The sequence below is a fragment of the Tenrec ecaudatus genome, chromosome 7, assembly GCF_050624435.1.
Source record: "Tenrec ecaudatus isolate mTenEca1 chromosome 7, mTenEca1.hap1, whole genome shotgun sequence".
Lineage (NCBI taxonomy): Eukaryota > Metazoa > Chordata > Mammalia > Afrosoricida > Tenrecidae > Tenrec > Tenrec ecaudatus.
In genome coordinates this window covers 37756413-37778718 of record NC_134536.1, presented here as the reverse complement: position 1 = coordinate 37778718, position 22306 = coordinate 37756413, and the positions used below count along the sequence as shown (strand labels likewise).

The window sequence follows — 22306 nt, the reverse complement described above, 5'->3', positions numbered from 1 at the left end:
GCTACAGAGCATGCAAACTCAACAGGAGACATAGACTAGCTCTGTAATGTGAACAGTTGGAAATAAAATGACTACAGTAACTAGAAAGGTATTAAATGTAAACAAGTCCAAACATTCTTCATTGAATGGATTCTAACTTATAAGACAGAGTAGAACTACCCATGTGAGTTTTCAAGGCTCTAAATCTTTCATGGGAACAGATAGTCTCATTTATCTCCCCATGAGCTGATAGGTTTGAACTGCTGACTTTGCAGTTAGCAGCCCAATGTATAACCCATTCTACAATCAAGGTTCTGTAAACAGGGCCATGTGAGATCAAATAAGGGTTAGGGAGGCTGAAATAATAATATTTACTTAAAACTCTTTATAAAGTATTATGAACTTAAAAACCACATGATAGTTTGTTCAATAAGACTGTTTGAAAACCCTTTACTTTTGATTCAATGTCAAGCATGCTTATGTAAAGATACTTTTAAATGAATTAACAGTTTAATAGTACATATATGATAGCAGACACCTTTAAAGAAAAATTTTTTAAAATACAAAAGAAAGAAAACCATAGGTAAATTGTCTTACCAAATAAATAAGACCTTCTCATTAATACTCAAGAAGACCCAGAAGTTTCTAGAAGAAGCGAATAAAAAGTCCTATAGAGCTAATGCATATTCTTTATTTTCAATAAGAAAGGTACAAACATAAAACTTTTGGTCATGCTTTCAACCAGGAAACCATCAGAAAACAGTCATAGTCAAAGTAGATGCAAATGCTCCCACTGGAAAAATTGATCATCCATAAAACCATTTTTCTTTTTGAATACAGACCAATTGTTCATTAAAAGTGAGGCCAGCACATTTCCATTCACATGTCAGATTGCTGTAGACACTCTTGCCTCAACTTCAGTAAATAGCCAATTTTGAGGGACTGTCACTCTAACTGACCCAAGTTTCCATGTGTGTATCCATTTCATGCTTTAAATTATCAGACAAGCTTTATATCCTTCCTATGGTGGTCAGAAATTGAGGTTAGTCATTTGAAATTCTAATACATGCACAATAAAATCATACAACTTTATGGGTGAAGGGAGATGTTGGACAGTGTAAGATATAACAAAATAATAATTTATAAATTATCAAGGGTTCATGAAGGGAGTGTGGAGGAAGGGGGAAAATGAAGAGCTGATGCCAGGGGCTTAAGTGGCGAGGAAATGTTTTGAGAATGATGACGGCAATGAATATACAAATGTGCCTTACACAATTAATGTATGTATGGATTGTGGTAAGAGTTGTATAAGCCACCAATAAAATGATTTTTTAATCATAAAACTTTAAATTAATTTAGATAGCTGTACAAATTAATATAAATCTATATAATATCTACAATACAACTTAAAACAAATCTGGCTTGTAACAGGCAAACTATCTTGCACAAACTATTCAGTGTAATAGGCAGCATTCTGATTCTTGGACATTGCCATTGAAATCAGAATGTCAAAGCTGAGCCTGCTATACTGCCTTTGAGAACGACGTGACTCAGCCTCTTGATGGCCCAGAACACACATCCTTACAACGGTTGGAGTTGCAGGCAGGTCATCAAGCTCGCTCAAGTGTTCCTTCTCCATTTCGTTTCCAACATAGTGATCTGCTTACCACTTCAGGATGACATTGTTCCCCATGAAACTCATTTCTCCTGTTGCCTCCACTGCTCCCTAACCCCCCTCCCCCCAAAAAATACCATGATGTTGTGAGCTAATGAGGTGCCACGGCCAAGTTTTACTTTCTTCAAACAGGTGTCTGGAGTTGATAGATTATTTGTATGAATGCCACAGAGCACAATGTTTTGATTCAAAAAGGAATTCTCTTTCCCAGTGAAAAAATAAATTTAAATAACTTGTGCTAAATGAAATCAGATTTGCACCAAACAACAACAAGAACAGAACTGAGATCAGTTCAAGTTACAGTCTACTGAGATAATATGTCACTCTCTGGCTTTAGTCGTATCTCCCGCTTCTACCTCTATTGGGGCGACTCAAAAATGTTACTGCGTACAGGGCAGTTGTTATGGCAGGTGCAGTCCTGAATGAACATCATGCTCTTCTCAGTGATCTCACCTATGGGACACCTGAATTCCACAGCCATGGTAGTTGTTCTGTTAGGTGTACAACACCGGCCATCCGTGCAGACTCCACAGATTGTCATATGGTAGGCTTTCACACTGGTGCAGCCAAATATGTGAAACTTGATAGGAAAATCAATTCTTTTGCTAGGGATGCACTTGTTGCCCTCCTGAAGAAAGACAAAGGAAAAGAAATCAATGATTTTACATGAAGAGTAGCCTGTTTCAATAATGTATTACTAGAAAGTCTTATTTTGTCTTACTTTCACTTTTATTTTCAGGGGAGGAAGTTTGAGTCTCACTAGCAAGTTTTTCAGAAATAGACCCAGTCTGTCTTAGGATGGCAAAATTTACTAACATTATATGGTTCTGTAGCAGGAAGCTGGTGCTCCCTATTACACAATAACCCGTTCCCTTTAAATCGCTCAATGATTGGATATTTGGGGGAGATAATGGGCCTCTAGTAACAAGGTTGGCATGCGACCTAAACTTTCGTCCTATCCACTCTCATTTCAGGAAAATTAGTGAATAAAAGTAGAATATTAAGTTACTTTAATCTCCTTTTCCAAGTAAGCTTGGCAAGGCCTCATGATGCAAAAGCGGTCCTGCTTTTCCAGCTTGCACTCGGCATTGTCATTAGTGGTCCGAAAAGAGATACCAGTCCCGCATGTCTTGGAACAGGCGCTCCACTCTGTCGTCTGGACCTGGCACTTGGGTCGCATCATCGCTGGGTCTGGACCAACCATACCTTCAAGTCGGGAAGCTATGGGGGCAAAGCACACAAAATCCAGCTACAAAGCGAACATCGCATTCCCCTTCCCTTGGCAAAGTTAGGACTTATCCCGTGGGTTCGCTATTTCTAACAGGACTACATCACACAGGGGCAATCGCAACAGTGATTTAGAGGGCAACAACTCACTTTCCAGAGTAGTGTCAACTGTTTCGAGCTCCTTGGGCTCTTCACAGACCCACTCTGCGCAGCATTTCCCTGGCAGCTTGACCTTTCTGGGGAAGGGGCAGTTAACGCTGGGGGGGTCAATGTTTTTCTGGCAGAGGTCCTGGCAGATCAGTATCCGATTCTTGCAAGTGCACTTCATTCCACATGAGATCATCATGGTCTCTCCATGCTTGAACGCCTTATTTTGGATGAAGCAGGGGGCAGCTCTTCGACCTGGAGGAGAGGAAGGAGATTCAGAGGTTAGGTGAGTTTCTTCCCTGGGGCTGAAAGTCTAAGCGTGTCAGAGATGTGCACGATGGGCAGCTAGTGTCATTTGAAATTTGATTTCAGATTTGGAGATCCAGGGAGTGGGGGGCGGGGAACGTGAGCAAGGAGGTGGATAGACACCCAATAGCGTGGGGGTGGGGCTGCGGGTCCTACTTTTGCACACTCCAGTCGTGCGGTTCGGTGGGGTCCCAAGGTCACAGTAGAGGCGCTTGTGGAAGTCGCAGCGGTCGGGCTTCTCGCAGGCCTCGCCCAGTTGCTTGGCGCACATGAGGCAGCAGTTACAGCCATCCCTCAACACGCTCACCCCTGCAGGGCAGCTGAAATTTGCTGTGAAGTTACAGTGGCACGGCCCATTGCAATTTTGACGAGAGGCTGTCTGCGCAGGGATGTGGCCTGCACCGAGACTCCAACCTGCTTCCTTCCCAGCTGTGAGTCCCCCAGCAGCTGTGGCCAAGACAGGGATGACCTTGATTACGCAGCTGCAGAGGGCGAGCTGGAACACCAAGAAGAGAACAGAGCCCATGCTAGAGGCATACACAGGTGAGGCAGAGTCGGTGGACGGCTGCAGCAGGACAGACGCTGGAGGTCAGCTGGGTTGGCGGTCTGTAATGGGTTTTCCTTGGAGGTGCGTGCCTGGATGCGCTCCTCTGTCTGCAGCGTTGGATGCTGTTGGTCAGTTCTCTGGTGTTGGGCTGAATGTGGTCTCTCTCCTGTGGTTGCAGTTGCAGTGGCTGCCTCTTCTCAGTGGGAAGACTTGTGTGAGGTTGGGGCTGGTGGACTGGGTTTTTATATGCTCAGAGCTTCCCTAGCTTGGCCATGAATGGAATGGAGTCCAAAACAAAAAAGGGACATTCTTCACATTCCTCCTCACTTCCCTGCTTCATCAACTCAAACTGGATGGATCCTGACCTTTTGAGACTGTATATTTCTCATGCCTGATAATGGTACTGCATTCTATCTTTTGTTTTTTTATATTCCATCTTAATAGTAAAAGGAAAAAAAGCCTAATATTTTTAGCACCAAAGAGAATTATTTCCCCTACCCCTTTCCTTTCACACAACCCCTAATTTATATCCTATATAAGGAAGCAGGCAATTAGTATTATTAATGTCTAGTACCCATATCTGTTCCAGCCCTGGCCAGCCCTGTTGTATTCACTAACAGAAGCCCTATGTAGAAGGTAGGTAGCTGGAGAGGATGTAATAACAAAGCTTCCTAAAACAATCAAAAGGACTTCCTTTTTATATTTTCCGTAATAATTTTAGTTTTAGAAAGTTTTATGGGCTTGGAACTTGCCAGAGGACAGAAAAAGTGTTAATTAATCATAAGCATCTGAAGTCTCCCAGATGTCTGCTGGCACAACATGGATATTCTAAATGGGAAAAATGGTTTTGGCCCATTGTCATTTGAGACACAGGTTTGGCTGCCGATTGCCAAATAACAAAGAGAAGCAACTGAAGAGTCTGACTCTGGATGCAGCTTTGTGGGGAGAATTCCAGCACCCTTGTATTGTTATACCTTTTTAAAAAACATGTAATAATTTTATTGTTGGAATTATAGGGAAGAAAACAGAATAAGTGGTCATCATTGGTTCCAGTCAAAGTTAGTCTATTTGTTAATTGGAGCAAGTTTTATAATTTTAGTGTGCATTGAATTGAATTGTGTGTGTCCCCACTCACCCCAACGCCAAAAATATGTGGTAAATACTAATTTCCATGCCAGTGGTTATAGTCCCTTTTAGCAAGAGCTTGTTTTTAGGATAGGGTATATTAGTAATCAATATTTTCTGAGACATAAATGATGTAAATGAGATGAAACAATCTAGAGGAAGAAGCAGACACACACAGAGAAACAGAAGCCAAATCCCAACATCACCCAGGCACAGGAGCACAAAGAGGTAAGGTCCTTCCCCAGAGCCAGAAAAGAGACAGCACCCTGAATTCTGACATGTGTCCTCCTCAACTATGATTCAATTGAGTTCTAATGGTTAATGCCTCTCACTTGTGATATTTCTGTGATAGCAGTACTCTAAAACAGACAAACAAAACCCATAAAGTCTAGACAACTAAACCAGAATTTGATTCTGGGAGTAGGGCGCTACTTTAACAAAGATGTATAATGAGGATTACATTTTAGAATTGGGTAATGAATAGAAGCTGGAAGAGTTTAAGGTGCTGAACAGTAAAAACTCATACTGCCTGAAGAGACTAATAGGAGAACTATATTAGGGAAATGAAATGATGACTATGGGACTGGACAGTGGAGGAAAGGTGATTTTTTTTATGCATTACCAAATAATTTATCTGAATTATGCTCAAATATTAGGTTGGAAGTAGAACTTCTAATTGATGAATTGGGATATCTGGCTAATGAGATTTAGAAGCAAGATATGACAGGTACCACATGGTTTATCCTTGCCACATATAATAAAATGACAGAAGAGTGAGAGATGGATTTAAAAAGGAATTATGAAAAATGAAAACTTCAGGATTTGGAACGTTCTGTGAAGCAAAATACAAATATGCATCCTAGAATATTCACCAGTGACATGACTGCAAGATCTTTTGTGAAAGCGATGAGCCCAGTGACTATTGGATGTAACCACCTGCCACACCATGAAACCTGAAGGTGACAGGGAAAGGACCAAAGGGTTTCCGTCTGCCCCATGAAATTCTACAGAAAACAATCAGATCAAAGGAGCTGCATCTGCTGTCCTCCAAGAACAGGAGCATCCCTGGAGACCATTAGAGACGGAAACGGTTTGACGAAGCACGTGCATCAGGCCCTCTCCATTTTTGAGGCCAAGGCTATGGTCTCTCTGTATTCTAGGCAGCATCCTCTCTAATCTCAGCTTCAATTCCACATGCCAGGCACACTGGAATGCCATCCCTGCTCCTTCAGATTTAGGTGGATCTGACTAAGCAGTCCCTATTCTTCTGCTCCTTGAGCAGAACTTTTCCCCTCAGCTTTGTGTAGGAAGGATATTTCCTGATATACCTTAATGGCAAGCCCAAACTCCAAAGATCCAAACACATAGAAGGCTTTAACACTTTGGGGATGATTGAGGAAGTGAATATGTTTTACATATAGCAAGGTCACTGCCTTGTTAGGGCCAAAGTGTAGAATGTCATGAGGTAGACGGTGTTCCTCTCCCCACTCCCCAAACAGTCAAAGAAAAAAAAAATGCATCTAGCTTCTAAGATTCTGTTTGAACCCCTTTTAGGAATGGATTATCTTCATTGTGTTAATAAAACAGGATGAGTGCAAGGTGAAATTTGAGTTAATATTTTTTGAGATGAAGATGAGATCAGACATGTATGTGAGAAAACTGGCAGGGGAAAAGTGATGCCAGGGAACATGAAGGTTGCCTTAAAGCAGGAGCCCAAAGAGACGGGAATCTTCCCCTTGGGCTGACGAACAGAGAAGACCTCCCCTTTGACATAGTATTGGTTTGTAATCTCTAAATTGTTGGAAAAACATTGGTGCTTGTAAAAGTCCCCACTTGTGGTCTCTCTCAGAGCAGCACTAAATAACAGAGACAGAATGTACTGTTTTGGTAGAAGCTCTGGTTGTTAGAAAGGGTAGGAAGAGAGGGTACAACAAGAACATTGGGGCTCAATTCAGGGTATTTTAAACAAGGGTATACTCTGGTATTTAAGGATGTATAATTTTTCTTATACTAAGACTTTTATCCCTCAGTGGTAGATTGTACTCCATTAGTCTTGATGTGAACTTTTGTTTTAAAAACCAGAATGCTATGTCTCATTATACCTATTTATTTGCCCATTGAACATACAATTTAATGGAGGAAAGAAAGACCGTCAAAGAAAAAAAATCCAATTTGTCCTCCTTTACTTTGTGTTGATAGTAAATATGGCTATTAAAACCTGAGCACATCTCTATCTCTTAACAGTATTAGCTAGCTTCACCAAGGACTCCATTAAGTATGTGTGCATTCACTGTGTAGCTACACTGTTAGGGGCCTTGCTGATCACCCTGTTATTCTATGCACAAGAAGGATTCCAAGGTTATTGTCATCTCACCTCGTTTAGCTGTGGCATTCATAATTAAGTAGATTTATTTCAAGTATTAATTTTAAATTACTCTTGAATATATTCAAGATAAGTGTATTTGCTTTTCATTCAAAGGGATACTTTGAACATAATATACTTGAACCAGTCTGCCACTTTCTCTTTGGAGTTTAATTTGTTCTACTGAGAAATAACATAGAAAAAAATATCCACTCCACCTTCAGGCCAGAAACCATATATCACCTCCTTTTTGCTCATTTCATAAGAGTCATTTTGAAGGAGGGGTTTCACATTGTCTTGGGTCTCTCCTTCAAGAGAGGGAAATGGGAGAAGACCATCCACTTCAGGCTTTACAACATGGAGACAAGGCTGCACAAATAAATGAGCCAGCCACAGGAATAGGAGAGCCTTGATGGAAAAGGAAGCTAAGACCAGGGGATGGGAAAATCTGCATTCTGGAGGAGGCACTGATAGCTCTGCTGGTGAATATAGTGGGTCATCGGGGAGAAGTAGCCTCACATTGGGAATGGATGTTACACATTGATTGTTGGGAACCTAGGCGGGCAATGGACCAGCTTTCTTTTTCCTGGGTAAAATATGCTTTGAATATATTTCTCCTCAATCCTTAGTGAACTTCAGTATGGACTAAGCACCATGGTGACCTTGGAAGGTAACCTTGCAGATAGCATGGCCCAACCTAGGGCCTGCACTAGGAGGACTTACATAAAGGCCTGTCTGAATGAACTGAGCCCTGATTAAAGTTGTCTGCATCCTTGGACTGAGAACTGGAGTATTAGAATGGGTGATGACGCAGAGTTGTGGAAGTGGCAGTCATTGGACCTTGGGGGAACCTCCAGCTTATTTGGGGAGCTAATGCAAATAGACTCAGAATCACTGTGTAGTCAGTACTTTGATGCTGCCTTCCTAGTGACATGGCAGGTCTGATCCATTAGGCAGGGATCTGGACTTGAAAATAATTGACCCCGGAATTTTCCCCCTGGCACCCAGCCACATATTTAAGGGAAACACAGCGCAATCAAATGTGAGACAGAACGGTGTAGGGCAACCACTCATGGGTTGTGGCTCATGGTGGAATTAGAGTCTCATAGACTCCTCATCCTGACAGTGTCCAGAGTGCTGTGTCCCTGGAAACATTGCTGGTGTTTTCAGTGAAATCACCCTTGTTTGTTTGTTTTCTTGCTGTCACTTAGTTTGGGACATTGTTTGTTTGTTTGCTGGTTGGTTTGTTGCTGTTGTCGGTATAGTTGATCTTATGATGTTTGATTTTGTCACCATATGACCACCAAGTTAACCCTGAGTCATGCATATACCATGGAAAAAAAGAGGATTCTGGGATCCCACTTAACTGTAACCCCAATCAAAGAACAGTTAGCTCTGATAACATGATTCTGTTCTACATTCACCTTCATGAAATGATCACTGAACATAACACTCCTGCAGCAAAGTGTGGTGAAGACAGCAGATGGTGCCCAGATTTCAATTGGAATAGTGTCTGGGATCTTAAAGGCTTGTATTAAAAATAAACACAGCCATCTAAGCAAGGAGTCAATTGAGGCTCCATGAAAGAAGCACACCAGCTTGTGTGATCCAAAGATGACAATAACAAATTCAAATATGACGAAGAGAAGTATCAGTACTTAAATTGGAAATACCCAGTTTGTAGAAAACTATGGAGGACCGTGGGAATGCAGAGTATCTAGTCAGATTAAGTCTCCTGCAGGTTCCCTCTGGCTACAGGCAAGGCTCAGGAACAGCATTACTAGCAGATAGAGATCATTGTCATCTTGATGATGCTGGGTTGAACTTGATACTTGATCAGTTGACCTCCTCTTGATCCAACATGAATTTGTTCTAGGGGCAAGTATTTCTTGCTTGCTACATGACAAAAATTTCATGCCTGGCTTTTAAAGTATTTTTTTTGCTTTTTCATTCTTACACTTTATTTGCTTTTTCATCTTTGTAATATTATTACTACATTATCTTACCATTTTATTTATTTTAAAAAAAATTATTATTACAGTTGGGTTTCCAGTTTGTAGAGCACAGAAGGTGCAGATGCATAGGGTTAATAACTGAAGTAAGGCTTTACAGGTTATGAGGAATGGTGTTGGGAACTAGGGAGGATGAGGGGATTTGGGAAGCAAAAAATGCATTACTGAAGGGGGGTGGGAGCACTGGAATTGATTATCCTTATAGACAACTCATTTTAAAATTGATTTAACCATAAAAAGGAAATGTTTTTAAAATTGTAGTAATTAAATTACAATTCTTCATATATTTGAAGTATCAAATTATGTGATATGGAGAATAAACCAATAAACCTGTAAAAAGATGGCAGTGGGTATTATCTATTATTAATATTTTCTTAAAAGCATAAAGGATATAAAGGCAGAGATAGATCAGGCAAGGTCTTGGAGAGTTCCTTGCATGGAGTTTCCATTCTCCCCAGGGATGTACCAATCTTCTCCTAAGAATGCATGTTTTCACTGATCAAGGACCCACCCACCCCTAAGAGACACACACACACACCACACACACACACACTGCAGAAAAAGTTTTTTGAAAAGCACTCCAATGTCCCAGGCCTTCCAGTCCTTGGGACGTTGGTGTGAATATCCATGACTTGCAAGCTGATGCATCATTCATCCTCCTGTCCCCTTTCTGACATTATTGTTAGGTGTAGACTCATGTAGCTCTGATGTGTCTGGCTGGTTTAGAAAACAAAAGCAGCTGTTTTCTGTTATCTATCACATTACAGGGAAGTTGGAAAATACTGAAATATACAAAGAGAAGTCTCTGAGAATCCTATTAACCAAAAAGCAACCATAATGTCAATATTTCTTTAGTGTCTTCTATCAATTTTCTTTTCTCCATAGGTAATTTTATACTGTACATAGCATTTTTACAAGTGTATTAAACAAAAGGCTACATGGCAGATGAAAGAAAGGAACTCAGTGAGAGAAAGCATTTACCATGCAAATTGTTCAATACATTTATAGAGACGGCAGTCACACAACTCTACTGGGCACAATGGCAGTGTCCCTCCCCATGGCAGGAGGATGGGCTGGCTGCCAGATAGGCATACATGGCCACCCCTTTTCTTAACCAGGGGTGCAAGCAATAGGTTGTGTTTACCAGCCATAGGAAACAGAGACCAAAGTTAAACACTGGGGTGCCTGTACCATTGTAAAGGGCCACAGGTTGCCCGGTTGTAGTTTGTCTGGGGATCCATACAGTGGTGACAAGTTGGTGCTAGGTGTCAGCATCAAGGAGTGGGAGGAGAACAAATAGGAGCAGGGCTGTCATCGTCAGTAGTGAGGGTGAGCTTTAGTGGTTCACCTGACAGGTGGGGTTGAATCCTTCAGCACTTGGAGCGTTCAGGTGGCACAGGCTTTAAATGGCTCCAATGGATCCATGGTCGGAGTTCTGCTAGCTTAACAGCAGTAGGGGAAGAAAGAATAACAGTGTAAGGGCCATTCCAGCAGGGCTCTAGTGAGTGGGACCCATGTCTTTTTACCATAATAAGGTCTCCTGGGTTGCACAAGGGGTGAGTATCTGCAGGCCTGGAGCTTTTGTACTCTGCCCTGACGTTTCTACAATTCCCACCTTGCATCTGATGGAGTGCCTCTAGCTTCTGGATGAAAACTTGTTTAGACAATTTAGTTTCTTGGAATTGGGTGGTAGGGGTACTAAGGGTAGACTTCTTCCAAACAAAATTTCAAAGGGAGTTAGTTGGGCTTTAAATGGCATATAACAGAAGTGTAAAAATGCTAAGGGTAGGGGAGTCATCCAACCCATGTCAGTCTTTAGAGTTAACTTAGCTAGAGTCTGTTTTAAGGTCTGATTCTTCTTTTCCACTTTACATGAGCTCTGAGGGTGAGAGAAATTGCATAATTTTTAATTAATGTCTAAAAATTTCCTTAATGTTTGTACAGTTTTAGCAACAAATCAGGGTCGATTGTCTGACCCAACGGTGACAGGCACCCCCCAAATGGGGACTATTTCATCTAACAACTTTTTACTTGCTCCCTGAGCAGTTTCTTTCTTGGTGGGGAATGCCTCTATACAACCTGAAAAAGTATTCTCAAAAACTAGCAAAGACCTGTAATTTCATTGTCCCGGCTTACTTTCTGTGAAATTTACTTCCCAATGCTTTCCTACCTGGCATCCTCGCTCCCTCATCCCCGCAGAGTGCTGAACGTGAGCCGGTCGAGAGGTTACCTACAGGAAGTTTTAACTAGCAGTTTCCACTGTATATGTGCACAAAGACCATGGGAGGAGCCTGAGGAGTGTATAAGGGTTTGGTACAGAGGGATGCATGGTTTCTACTCTTTTATTGAATTCTCACAAGTCCTGGAATGGGCAGTAATCTTTGGAATCAGTTTTCTGGTTTAGCAGAAGCAGAGCATTCCATGGTGACTGGCAGGGGATTATAATTTTAGTGTCTGCCAAGTGGTGTAAGCAAGTGCTGGGCTTGCTCAGGTTTTTAGCTGAACCACACTGAAGGTGTGTGGGCTGCAATCCCAGTCGGGTTCTCTTCTGCCCAAACCTCCGGGACTTCAGTCAATAGTCTTCCTTCATGGGCTCCAGAGGAAGGCTCAGTGACTGTCAAGAGATAACTGTCATTCAAGGGAAGAGTCCCAGAAATCCTGCAGTGGGCTTCTTTAGGCCTGCTAAAGCTATTTGGGTATGGCCTGGTTGAAAGCTGCTCACACTCTTAAGTTGCAATGAATTTCTCTCTAGAAGATGATAGAGGCAGTCTGGCATGAGGAGGAAATAGTGTTCAACCTCTTCTTTTCCCAGGTGTATTTTCTTTCCTGTAGTCCAACAGATAGTTTCTAATTTGTCTGTTGCTCCATAAATGGTAGTCTTTTTCTTGCCAATGGGCCCGCTATTTCCTTGAGGACCGAGTGGGTTGCCTCTGCGTCTACAAGGAATGTGACAAGCCTGTTCCTCAATTTCAAGATTGTCATCAGCCCAGGAGGACAGTGATGCTCCAACATCCTCATTCCAGTTCTAAGACTGGAATGGGTGGAGTCTCTGCCTGGTGGGGCTGACTTCCTCGCTGAGGTCATTTTGGGAAACTGGAATTCCAATGTCTTTCTTCTTAGCAATAGGCACATTGGTTCTTGCCTAGGGGTTTAAATGTGTTCTGTCTGTTCCATCTTCCTGTCCCCAAATGGGGTTCTGGTCTCCCCACTATCATGGTGTGGATTTGGGCTTGTTCTCTCTGGTGGGTCTCTATTGTATGTCTTTTCTGCTATTTCTAATAATCGACTAATATTTTTGCCCACAAATCATTCCACTTCCTGTAACTTTTCCCTAATATTTGGAGCATCCTGGGACACAAAAGCCACATTATTCGGCACCTCTGAGTATATTGGTTTGTAAAACACATAGGTATGAAATAAACTCTCTAAATATGCTGCTTGGCTGTCATCTTTGTCCTGAATTACACTGGTTACTTTGTTCAAATTAATGGAATGTCATACCGCCTCTCAGAGACCACTCAGAGTCTGGCAGTAGGTGAGAAAGCATTCCCTACCGTCAGAGTGGTTTGGGTCCCAATCAAGGGAACACAATCAGGATTGCGTTCCTTGGCTGTAAAGAGAGTCTGGAGCAGTTATTGCCAATCATCACATGTTACCTGGTTAGTGGCAAAAACAGATTCTAAGAGTGAGATGAGCCCTTGGCGGTCAGTGTAAAAGGGTGGGCTTTGGTGTACCAAACTGCAAAGGTCAGAGGTGGAAAAGAGAGCATAGATCATGAAAGGGCATCCCTGTTCGGCTCACATAGGAGAAGCTCTTTCACGGAGAGGCAGGATAGGTGCGGTTGGGAGGCTCTGGTTATAAAATGTTCCATCGTGGGGATGGGATGGGGTTAGCATCAGATGGGTCTGGCGACAGAGTCTGGGTGCCTGAGGGATTCGAGGATGGATTGATCCTCCTGGGGAAAGAATAAGGGGGCAGACATTTGGGGGGTGTTATAGTTTTGAAGGACAGGGACAGGATTTCCTTTAGGGTTGGGAAGAGTGTTTGGGTGGAGGACACTAATGACAAGGACCTGGCGGACAGAATTTACCAAAGGGGTGTTGACTCCACAATATCAATCACAGGGTGATGTAGATAGTTGGTCTGGATCCGGTCATTGTTAGCGAGCGAGACCCTCACCCAGACCACTCACTGAAACAGAGATGGAAACAGTAAAGCTTTATTGAATCAGATTCGAATCTGGGCTCTCACCCGCAACCAAAGCAGGCTCAGTCTGTAAGGCGAGAGCCCCGAACAGCATCAAAGCAGAAGGTTTTATACTTCCTTGTGGGGCGTCTTGCCAAGCAAGGGGAGGGGAAGGCAAGTTCTTGTGTGAAACTGGCAAAGCATTCTCAGGAAAGTGAAACAAAACAGTTTTTAAGTCTAACAAAGTAAGTTCTACATTTAAGGTCAGCTTTTCCCCAGTGGTCTGCCAACCAATACTATGGGTAGGCTAGGCTGCTTCTTGGAGCGTAAACATCTGGGGCTGGGCTACACCTGTTTCAGGCTGCAATTAAAAAATTTTCCATTTCTGACCGGGGGGTGACCTGCCTGTTACTGTTACAGGACACAGTGTCACAGTCATACCATGGATCCGACCTAAAATAAGAGCTTGCATAGGGTAACCCAGAGAAAGATTGAGAGTCCCTTCCGGAGGTCATCAATGATCGAATAATGACTAATCGTAGGAAGAGAGTGTCTAAAAGGTACAAAGATTGACTGTCTCCCCTTCTTCCATAGAGGCTGATGGACCTTCATGAGAGCAAGTGGGAGGACTAATGTTTTCCTTGGTTTATCCAATCCCTTTTAGAGGAAAAGTGATGGCCACAAGAGAGACAGACACTAAAACACAGAACAAATCATATACAGACAAACAAAGGTTTTGCCTTAAAACTGAACAGATTACCTGGGGCTCTATGCCTGAAGTATCGGGGAGTCCTGGGTTGGCAGGCTTCCACTGCATCCCGCACCTGAACACAGCCACAGAGAGTGTACTCTTCAGAAACAGAAAGGCAGTTTGGCCCAACAAACTTCTATCTCAGTGGGGCCTCTAAATGTTCAATGCATGCCATTGGATAGACAAAATGAACAGAAACAGAGATCAGTTCCAAACCCAGACTCAGCACGGAGGGACCACAGCAGACTCTATCAAGTGCCGAGTGTGGACCCTAAGCTTCTACCGGGAACAAGCTTTTAGAGGCATATAGTTTATTGGGTCACACAGATGTCTTTCCAAAGAATGCGGAACTTTGCATTATCTTTTAGTTGCGCCAGCAGGTGCTTTTGTAAGAAGTTGCAGGGTAGGAAGCAGAACATTTTGCACGTAAGCTGACCTTTACACAGCTTTGGCATGTCCTGTTTTCTACAGTTAAAAAACAATCTATATTATTAATTTGACTACTATTTTTGACTTTTTAATCATAGTCCGTTCTTGATGCAAGGTTACTTCTACCCAGTCACCTATCCTATTTTTATGTCACTTTTGAAATCTTATTGTAACTATTATAACAATGCATACATCAATTCTGACAAGCATATTTGTACATATGTTGCCATCACCATTTTAAAAATGATTTTATTGGGGGATCATACAACTCTTATCAGAAACCATATATATATACATCATTTGTGTAAACACATTTGTACATTCATTGCTCTCATCATTCTCAAATTATGTGCTCTCCACTTAAGCCCTTGGCATCAGCTCCTCATTTTCCCCCACTTGCCGTCATCATTTTCTAAACATTTTCTCTCAGTTTGAACCATTGGTAGTAGGTCCTTTTTTCCCCACCTCTTCTTCCCACACCCTTCCATCCTAGTGAAACCTTAATAAATTATTATTATTATCATATCTTACACCAACTCCATCTTCCCTTCATCCACATTTCTCCTATTCTTCTCTTTGGGGGAGAAGCAAGGCTATGCGTAGGATATTGAGTATGTTCCGTCTTTTATCCTCCTTTTCCCCGGACCTTCCCCTTCCCTCTTGGTATCTCCTCCAATTTCACCTCCTAGGGGGGTTGTTTGTTCTGGTTTGCACGTGTCGAGTGTGCTTGTCTGTACCAGCATACATGCTCTAGTCTAGCTGGATTTCTAAGGTACTGCTGGGGTCAAGATGTTGGGGGTGAAGAAGCTTTGACGAACCAGAGAAATATTTTGTGTATTGTCGGTGCTGTACTGCACCCTGGGTGACTGGTCCCTTCCTGTGACACTTTTGTGAGAGGATGCCCCATGTTCTACAGCTGGGTTTTTGGCCTTCACCCCACCCTCTCTCATTCTCAAAAATAGGATTATTTGTTTGGAATCTTCTGATGCCTGTTACCTAATCTCGTGGACATCTTGTGATCACACATGTTGGCATGGGCTTGTTGCTTCTCTGCTAGATGGCTGCTTGTTTAACTACAAGCCTTTCAGACCCCAGAAGCTATATATTTTTTAATAGCCGGGAACCCTCAGTTTTCTTCCCATATTTGCTTATGCACCCATTTTTTCTTCAGTGATCATGTTGGCAGGTGAGCATCACAGAATGCCAGGTTATAAGAAAAGGTGTTCTTGCGTCAAGAGAGGATGTAAGTAGAACCCCAAAGTTTATCTACGTCCTCAATATATTGCCATATAAACATATACACATAGGCCAATACCACTATTTTTATTAATTAATGTATTAATATATGTACACAACTATGTTTCTACCTCTATCGATGGCTAGCTTCCTTGACCTTGTCTCTGGTGCCTTTTCCCTTCCTCCTGCTCCAGTATCATGTTCAACCTTCATTTGCCTTTCAGTTATTTCCTCTCAACTAGATTACTGTTGCTCCAACACCACCAGGGCTCCTTGGCACCCCTCCCTTCATCTTGTATTTTCATTTCCTACTTGTTCTCCTGTCCGAAGAATTGTTTGCTCATCACCACCCGACAACCCCTCCCACCTAGACCTCCTTCAAGTACCCCTGGAAACATCAGTCCCGTTGCTTTCACCTTTGGGTTGCTTCTCATGCTTATCTTATCTAGGCAGGGGGAAAAGCAGGAATGTAGACAAAACAAAAAGAAAACAGAGATCAATGGGGAGAAATAAAAAATGGGAAAAGGAGAGAAAATTAAAATTCACATATAATACCAGGTCGGTCTGCTGACCTTTAGACTACCTCCCCATCAGTCTTGAGGAGGTCTGCATGTTGCCCCTCCGAACCTGAAGTCTATATTGGGGGCTCTTCAGGGGATTCATGGCATGACTCCCTTCTTGGTTCACAGAATCCCACCCCCAACTTCCTTGTCTTTATTTTAACGTTTTAAAAAACATTTTATTGGCAATTTTACAGATTTTATAACAATCAATAATTCAATTACATCAAGCATAATTTTACAAATGTTTCCACCATCAGTAACAACACATTTTCTTTCTTCTTGGATTCTTGGATATCAGCTTCTCTTTACTCCCTCCTTCCCCCCCACACCCCCCGCTACCCATCAGGAACCCCCATTATTATATTTTATATTATTATGACTTTATACCACTATATATATTTAGCTGTATCTGACACCACCTTTGGATCTATTCACCTACAATTCTATTGTTCATACCCCTCGAGTTGGGTTATACCATCACTGTTGCTATCAGTTCCCCCTTCGCAAACCCCACCCATTCCCATACCCTCAGGGAATTGTTATTCCCATTTCTATTTCTGAGCAGTTATCTATCTTGGCTTTCATACAACAAACTATCTTAATCATACAAACAAACAGATGCAAGTCTAACAAGATTAATGAGGTAAAACAAAGACCACAATAGTAAAGGGAGTAAATATTAAAGAACTATAGCATAGTATGTGTTTCATCAGTGAATCATAGTCAGCCTTTATTGCTGCCCTACTGTGTGAGATTGTCTAATTATCTTGAAGGTGGTTTGGGGTCCCCACTTTGTCCATGTTTCTTCTCATCATTTTGTTGCTTGAGTTTGAACTTCTGATACCTATTCCCATCAACACCTTATGATCACACAGGCTGGTGTGCTTCCATGTGGGCTTTGCTGCTTCCCTGCTTGATGGATGCTTGTTTAACTTCAAGCCTCTTAGACCCCAGATGCTATATCTTTTAATAGTCAGTCACCATCAGTTTTCTTCACAATTTCTGATGCATCCACTTCGTCTTCAGTGTAGGAAGGTGAGTTTCATACAGTGCAACATTATTAAAACAAACTATTCTTGCAGTGAGGTAAGATTCAAGTAGAGGCCCAAAGTCCTTCACCTACCTTGCTGTGTATGTGTGTGTGTGTATACTTATGTATCCATCTGTTTATAATTTACATAATTATATATACATATCTATGTTTATACCTACATATGATTTTTTGCTTTCTCTTTTTACCCTATTTTTCTTTTCGCTTTCCTCCAACCCCACAATTATGTTTACCCATTCTTCACCTCTAAGAATTCATCTCAGATGCATTTCAATTGATCAAACAACCAGGAACACTCCGCCCCCTTCCTCATCTATTTCAGAGCCCTTGTTATTCCTCTGTCTTTATTGTCATTGGCTCACCGCTCCCCTCCCCTGCCTCCTACCCTCCCATTGTCCCCTGGAACCACTCTTCCCTCCACTGTGTCCTTCGTATTGCTTACACTACCTCTCTTATATAGAAAGACAACAAAGGAGAAAAACAAAAGACCAAAATTAGATTTATTAATTTTTTTTAAAAGAAGGACCATACAAATAGTTCCAAATCTGCTTTCCTGACATCAAGTAAATGCGTATCTCTGCGTTAAATAGAAAGAAGGCCCTATTATATTCCCTCAGTCCAATCCCTTTTCTGTCAGGGTTCCATATCCGGGGCCCGCTTATGTAACACAAATTGTAACCTTTTGTCCTCAGCATTCAGGAGCAATTTCTGAGCCTCCTACCATTCCCCATTGCTCTTCCTGCAGTCAGGGACGGAGCGGTCTGGTTTCACTTCCCATGTGTTCCACTTTTAGTTTATCAGTGTGGCACATTGTGATGACTTCAGTACAGGTGCTATCTTTCCTCTTCTACTTCTCTCTTTATTTTCATGATGTATGCATCATTGGGTTTGTTCTGGCTCTTCACAGAGTGCCTATACCCCAGCCCAGGAACTGTACAATATGTGTACTTTCCCCTGTGCCCATTCTGTTATTTGAACTTACCTCAGGGAACTCATGTTGTAGTTCTCCTTTTGTGCTTGGCACACTGAGTATAATATCCTAAATTCTTTCTATGAGATGAGGTGCTTCATCACTATTTTTTAGGGATGCATAGTTCTCCTTTGTGTGTATATACCAGAGTTTTTATTCCATTATTGTCTATTGATGTAAATTTGTGCTATTTGCAATTCTTTGCAGTTGTGACGTGTACAGTGATGAACATTGGAGCACAGATGTATGATCGTGGTCTATTTCTTATTTCTTCTTGGTATATGTCTAGTAGTGGAATTTCTGGGTCATAAGGTAACTTGATTTCCTTCTGTTTTACGTATCTCCAAATCGCTTTCCACAGTATCTGTCCATATCCACAAGAGCACCTGAAGAGGCTTAGAGATCCTATCTCACCACACCCACTCCAACATTTGTTGCTTTCCGATTTTTTGAATTGGGTGTTTTCTCATAGTTGTTTAATTTGCATTTCCCAAATGTCTAGAGATTGAGAACATTTTCTCATCTGTTGATTGTCCATTCATGTTTCCTCCATTGTGAATCTTCTGTTCCGGTCTTTTGCCACCTCCTCAGTGGGTAATTAGTTTTGTTTTCTTTTCTCATCATACGTTCGCAGTACATTGTAGATTTTAGTAATAAGCCCTGTCACTGCTAAATATCTCTTTCCAGTCTGTGCACTCTCTCATTGCCCCTGGATGAAGTGGGCAGAGTGTTTTATCTTCAGTATGTCCCACTCATCTACTTTAAGTTCCTCACAGTGTGTGCCATTCCTTATTTCTGATAGCCCATACATTCCCTACGCTAAGGTTCGTAGCTTTATCCAGATTTTCTCATTGACAATCCTCAGAGTTTGAGGTCTTAGTTCGAGGTCTGTGTTCTGCCATAAATGTGTTCTTGTTTATGTAGTGGGATATAGTTTTTGCTTCATATTTCTGCAGATAGATACCAGTTTTTCCTTCACCACTTCTTACAAAGGGCATGTGCTTCCCATTTGATATTTTTTGAACACTTATTGATGATCAGTTGTCTGTAAGCTGCTGATTTTATGTCTGGATTTTCTATACTTATCCATTTGTTGTGTATCTATCACTATACTTACACCATGCTGTTTTGACAAACCGTGGCTATATAATAAGTTTTAAAGTCAGGTAATATGAGCCTTCCTACTTTATTCTTCTTCAGGAGGTTGTTGACCAGCCTGGGCTCCTTCCCTTTCCAGATGAAATTTATCATCAGATTTCCCAATTCTTTGGAAAAAGATGCTGGTAGTTGTATTGGATTCCATTGACCACTTATAGTGCCACAGTTGGGATTGAGATCTATACAATAATGCGTCTACCAGGCCATGAACATGACATACAGTTTCATTTGTGAATGCCCTTGTTGTTTGTTATTTTTTGTAATAATGTTCTGTAGTTTTTCTCATATAGAGCATTTGTTCTGGGTTAGGTGCATCCCTAGATATCTCAATTTATGCATGGCTATTGTAAAGGTTACTACCTTCTTGAACTCTTTCTGAAAACCCATCAGTTGTATTGAGTTCTTCTTGTTGATCTTATATCCGGCCACTCTATCATATTCTTCTATTTTTTTTCAGCACTCCTACTGTGGAAATTTTGGGATTCTCAATATATAAAACCATACCATCAGCAAATAACGATAGTTTCTCTTCTTTTCCTGGGTGAATACCTTTGATGTGTGTCCATTAACTTACGTTTTTAGGTAGGACACCTGGATGATGCTGAATAAAAGTGGTGGCAAGGGACATCCTTGTATTTTTCCCTTTTATATTGGGAATGTTTTCATGTTCTTTCTATTGATTGTAACATTGGCTGTTGGTTTTTCTTATATACCTTGTACTATATTGAGGTAATTTCCTTCCAATATTATCTTCTTGATTGTCTTAATTAGGAATGTTTATGAATGTTGTCAAATTTTTTTTACATCTAATGATATTATCATGTGGTTCATGTCTTTTTCTTGTCAATGCGATGAATAATGTTGATGGATTTTCAGATTTGAGCCTATCCCTGCATCCCTGGGATAAAGCCCGCTTGTTTATGGTCAATTATTCATTTTATATACTTTGATCAAAATTTTTTTAAGGATTTTTGTATCAATGTTCATTAGATATATTGGCCTGTGGTTTTCTCTTGCTGTGGGATCCTTATCTGGTTTTATAGCTTCATAGAACGGGTATTGGTGAAGAATTGGTGTCACTTCTTACCTGGATGCTTAGTAGAATTTTCTTGTGAAGCCACTGGGCCAGAACGTTTTTTAGTTGGTAGTTCCTTTAGAACCTTATGTATTTCTTCTTTTGGTATGTGTCTGTTCAGGATCTTGATGTCTACACGTGACAATCTGGGAGTGCTTGTTTTTCCAAGTATTTGTTCATGTTTTCCAAGTGATTGTATTCATTGGAGTACATTTCTCCATAGTATTGTGTAATAATTCTTTTAATTTCATTATAGTTAATTGTAAATTCCTCTACTCCAGCCATTATGCTGGATATTGATTTCTGTTCATTTCTATTTTTTGTTAGATTTGCCAATGCCTTGTCAATTCTGTTAATCATTGTAAAAGACTAGTTTTGTACTGCTTTTTACCAGTTTTTTTCCATTGTTACTTGTTGACCCCTTATATCTCTGCCCTGATCTTTATAATATCCTTTTTAAATAATATTATTTGCTATTGGAAGGAATATTCTGTTGACCCTGTTCCAACTACAGAAGGCTTTTTTGTAGCATATTGACCATAAATCTCTCTTCTGTATTCACATGTGAATGTATCGCTATCATACATTCTCTGATAACTGCCTTTGCTGTAAGTTTTGGTTTGTTGCATTCTCATTTTCATTAGTTTCTTGAAATTTACCAAGTCCGTCTCTAATTTAGGCCAGTACCCAATTCTTAAGAATAAATAAGTTATTCATCCATCAAGTGTTTCTCCTTGTTTTTCTTTAATTTTCTTTTGTTGATTTCTACCTTTATGGCATAGCTGTCAGAGAAGGAAGTTTTAGGGACCTCTATTTTTATTTTAGTTATTCAATTTTGACTTGTGACCCAGAATGTGGTCTACTTTTGAATATGTTCCATATGTATTTTTAAAGAATGTGAACTTTCCTAAACATGCTTATCACGTCAAGTTGTTTAATTGTGTTGTTTATTTCTTTAGCCTCATTGTTGAGCTTCGTTCCCACTTATCTGTCTTTCTCAGAGATAGAAAATCTAGTATGATGGTTTTTCCTGTGATTTCTTTTTTCTTTTTTTGTCTTTTGAATGGTTTGGTTGACAAATTTCATGGACTTCTCTTTGGGCACATACATTTTCATTATGCTCACTGGCTCTCGGTTTACTGATCCCTTAAACAATATATAGTGCCCATGCCAATTCTTCTTATGTCCTGCCTCTTCATATAGATTTTTTTCAGAGATTGGGATTGCAACTCCTGATTATTTTAAATTGCTATTAGCTGGTATACTTTTTGCCTGTGTTTGATCCTCAACCTGATTTTGCCTGTAAGCTTCACGTGTCTCTTGCAGACAACAGATGAATTGGTTTTCTCTCCTAATCCAGTGTGATAGCTTTTCTCTTTTAATAGGTGAATTGAGACCATTGACATTCAGAGTTATACAACCATCTGTGGATTTTTGTTGTCATCTGGTACATTTTGTGTGAGATATTTTCCTACCTCACTTCTTAGCAGTGTGTTGTGCATGTTTTT

General features: G+C 41.0%; 1 protein-coding gene across 1 annotated transcript; it reads right to left on the bottom strand.

Annotated features, from left to right (window-relative positions):
- Nucleotides 1-650: 650 nt before the first annotated feature.
- Nucleotides 651-4108, bottom strand: LOC142453322 (CCN family member 2-like). The gene is made up of 4 exons (XM_075554532.1): nt 3491-4108; nt 3032-3283; nt 2664-2875; nt 651-2282 (listed from the first exon to the last, which is right to left on the bottom strand). The coding sequence occupies exons 1-4, from the start codon at nt 3858-3860 to the stop codon at nt 2013-2015; spliced, it is 1104 nt and encodes a 367-aa protein (XP_075410647.1). The 5' UTR covers nt 3861-4108; the 3' UTR covers nt 651-2012.
- Nucleotides 4109-22306: the final 18198 nt, after the last annotated feature.

Coding starts and splice junctions, on each gene's coding strand:
- LOC142453322 (XM_075554532.1), bottom strand. CDS start 3,860: ATGGGCTCTGTTCTCTTCTTGGTGTTCCAGCTCGCCCTCTGCAGCTGC. Junction 3,284..3,490: donor CACGACTGGAGTGTGCAAAA/GTAGGACCCGCA, acceptor CCTCTCCTCCAG/GTCGAAGAGCTGCCCCCTGC. Junction 2,876..3,031: donor AGTTGACACTACTCTGGAAA/GTGAGTTGTTGC, acceptor TTGCCCCCATAG/CTTCCCGACTTGAAGGTATG.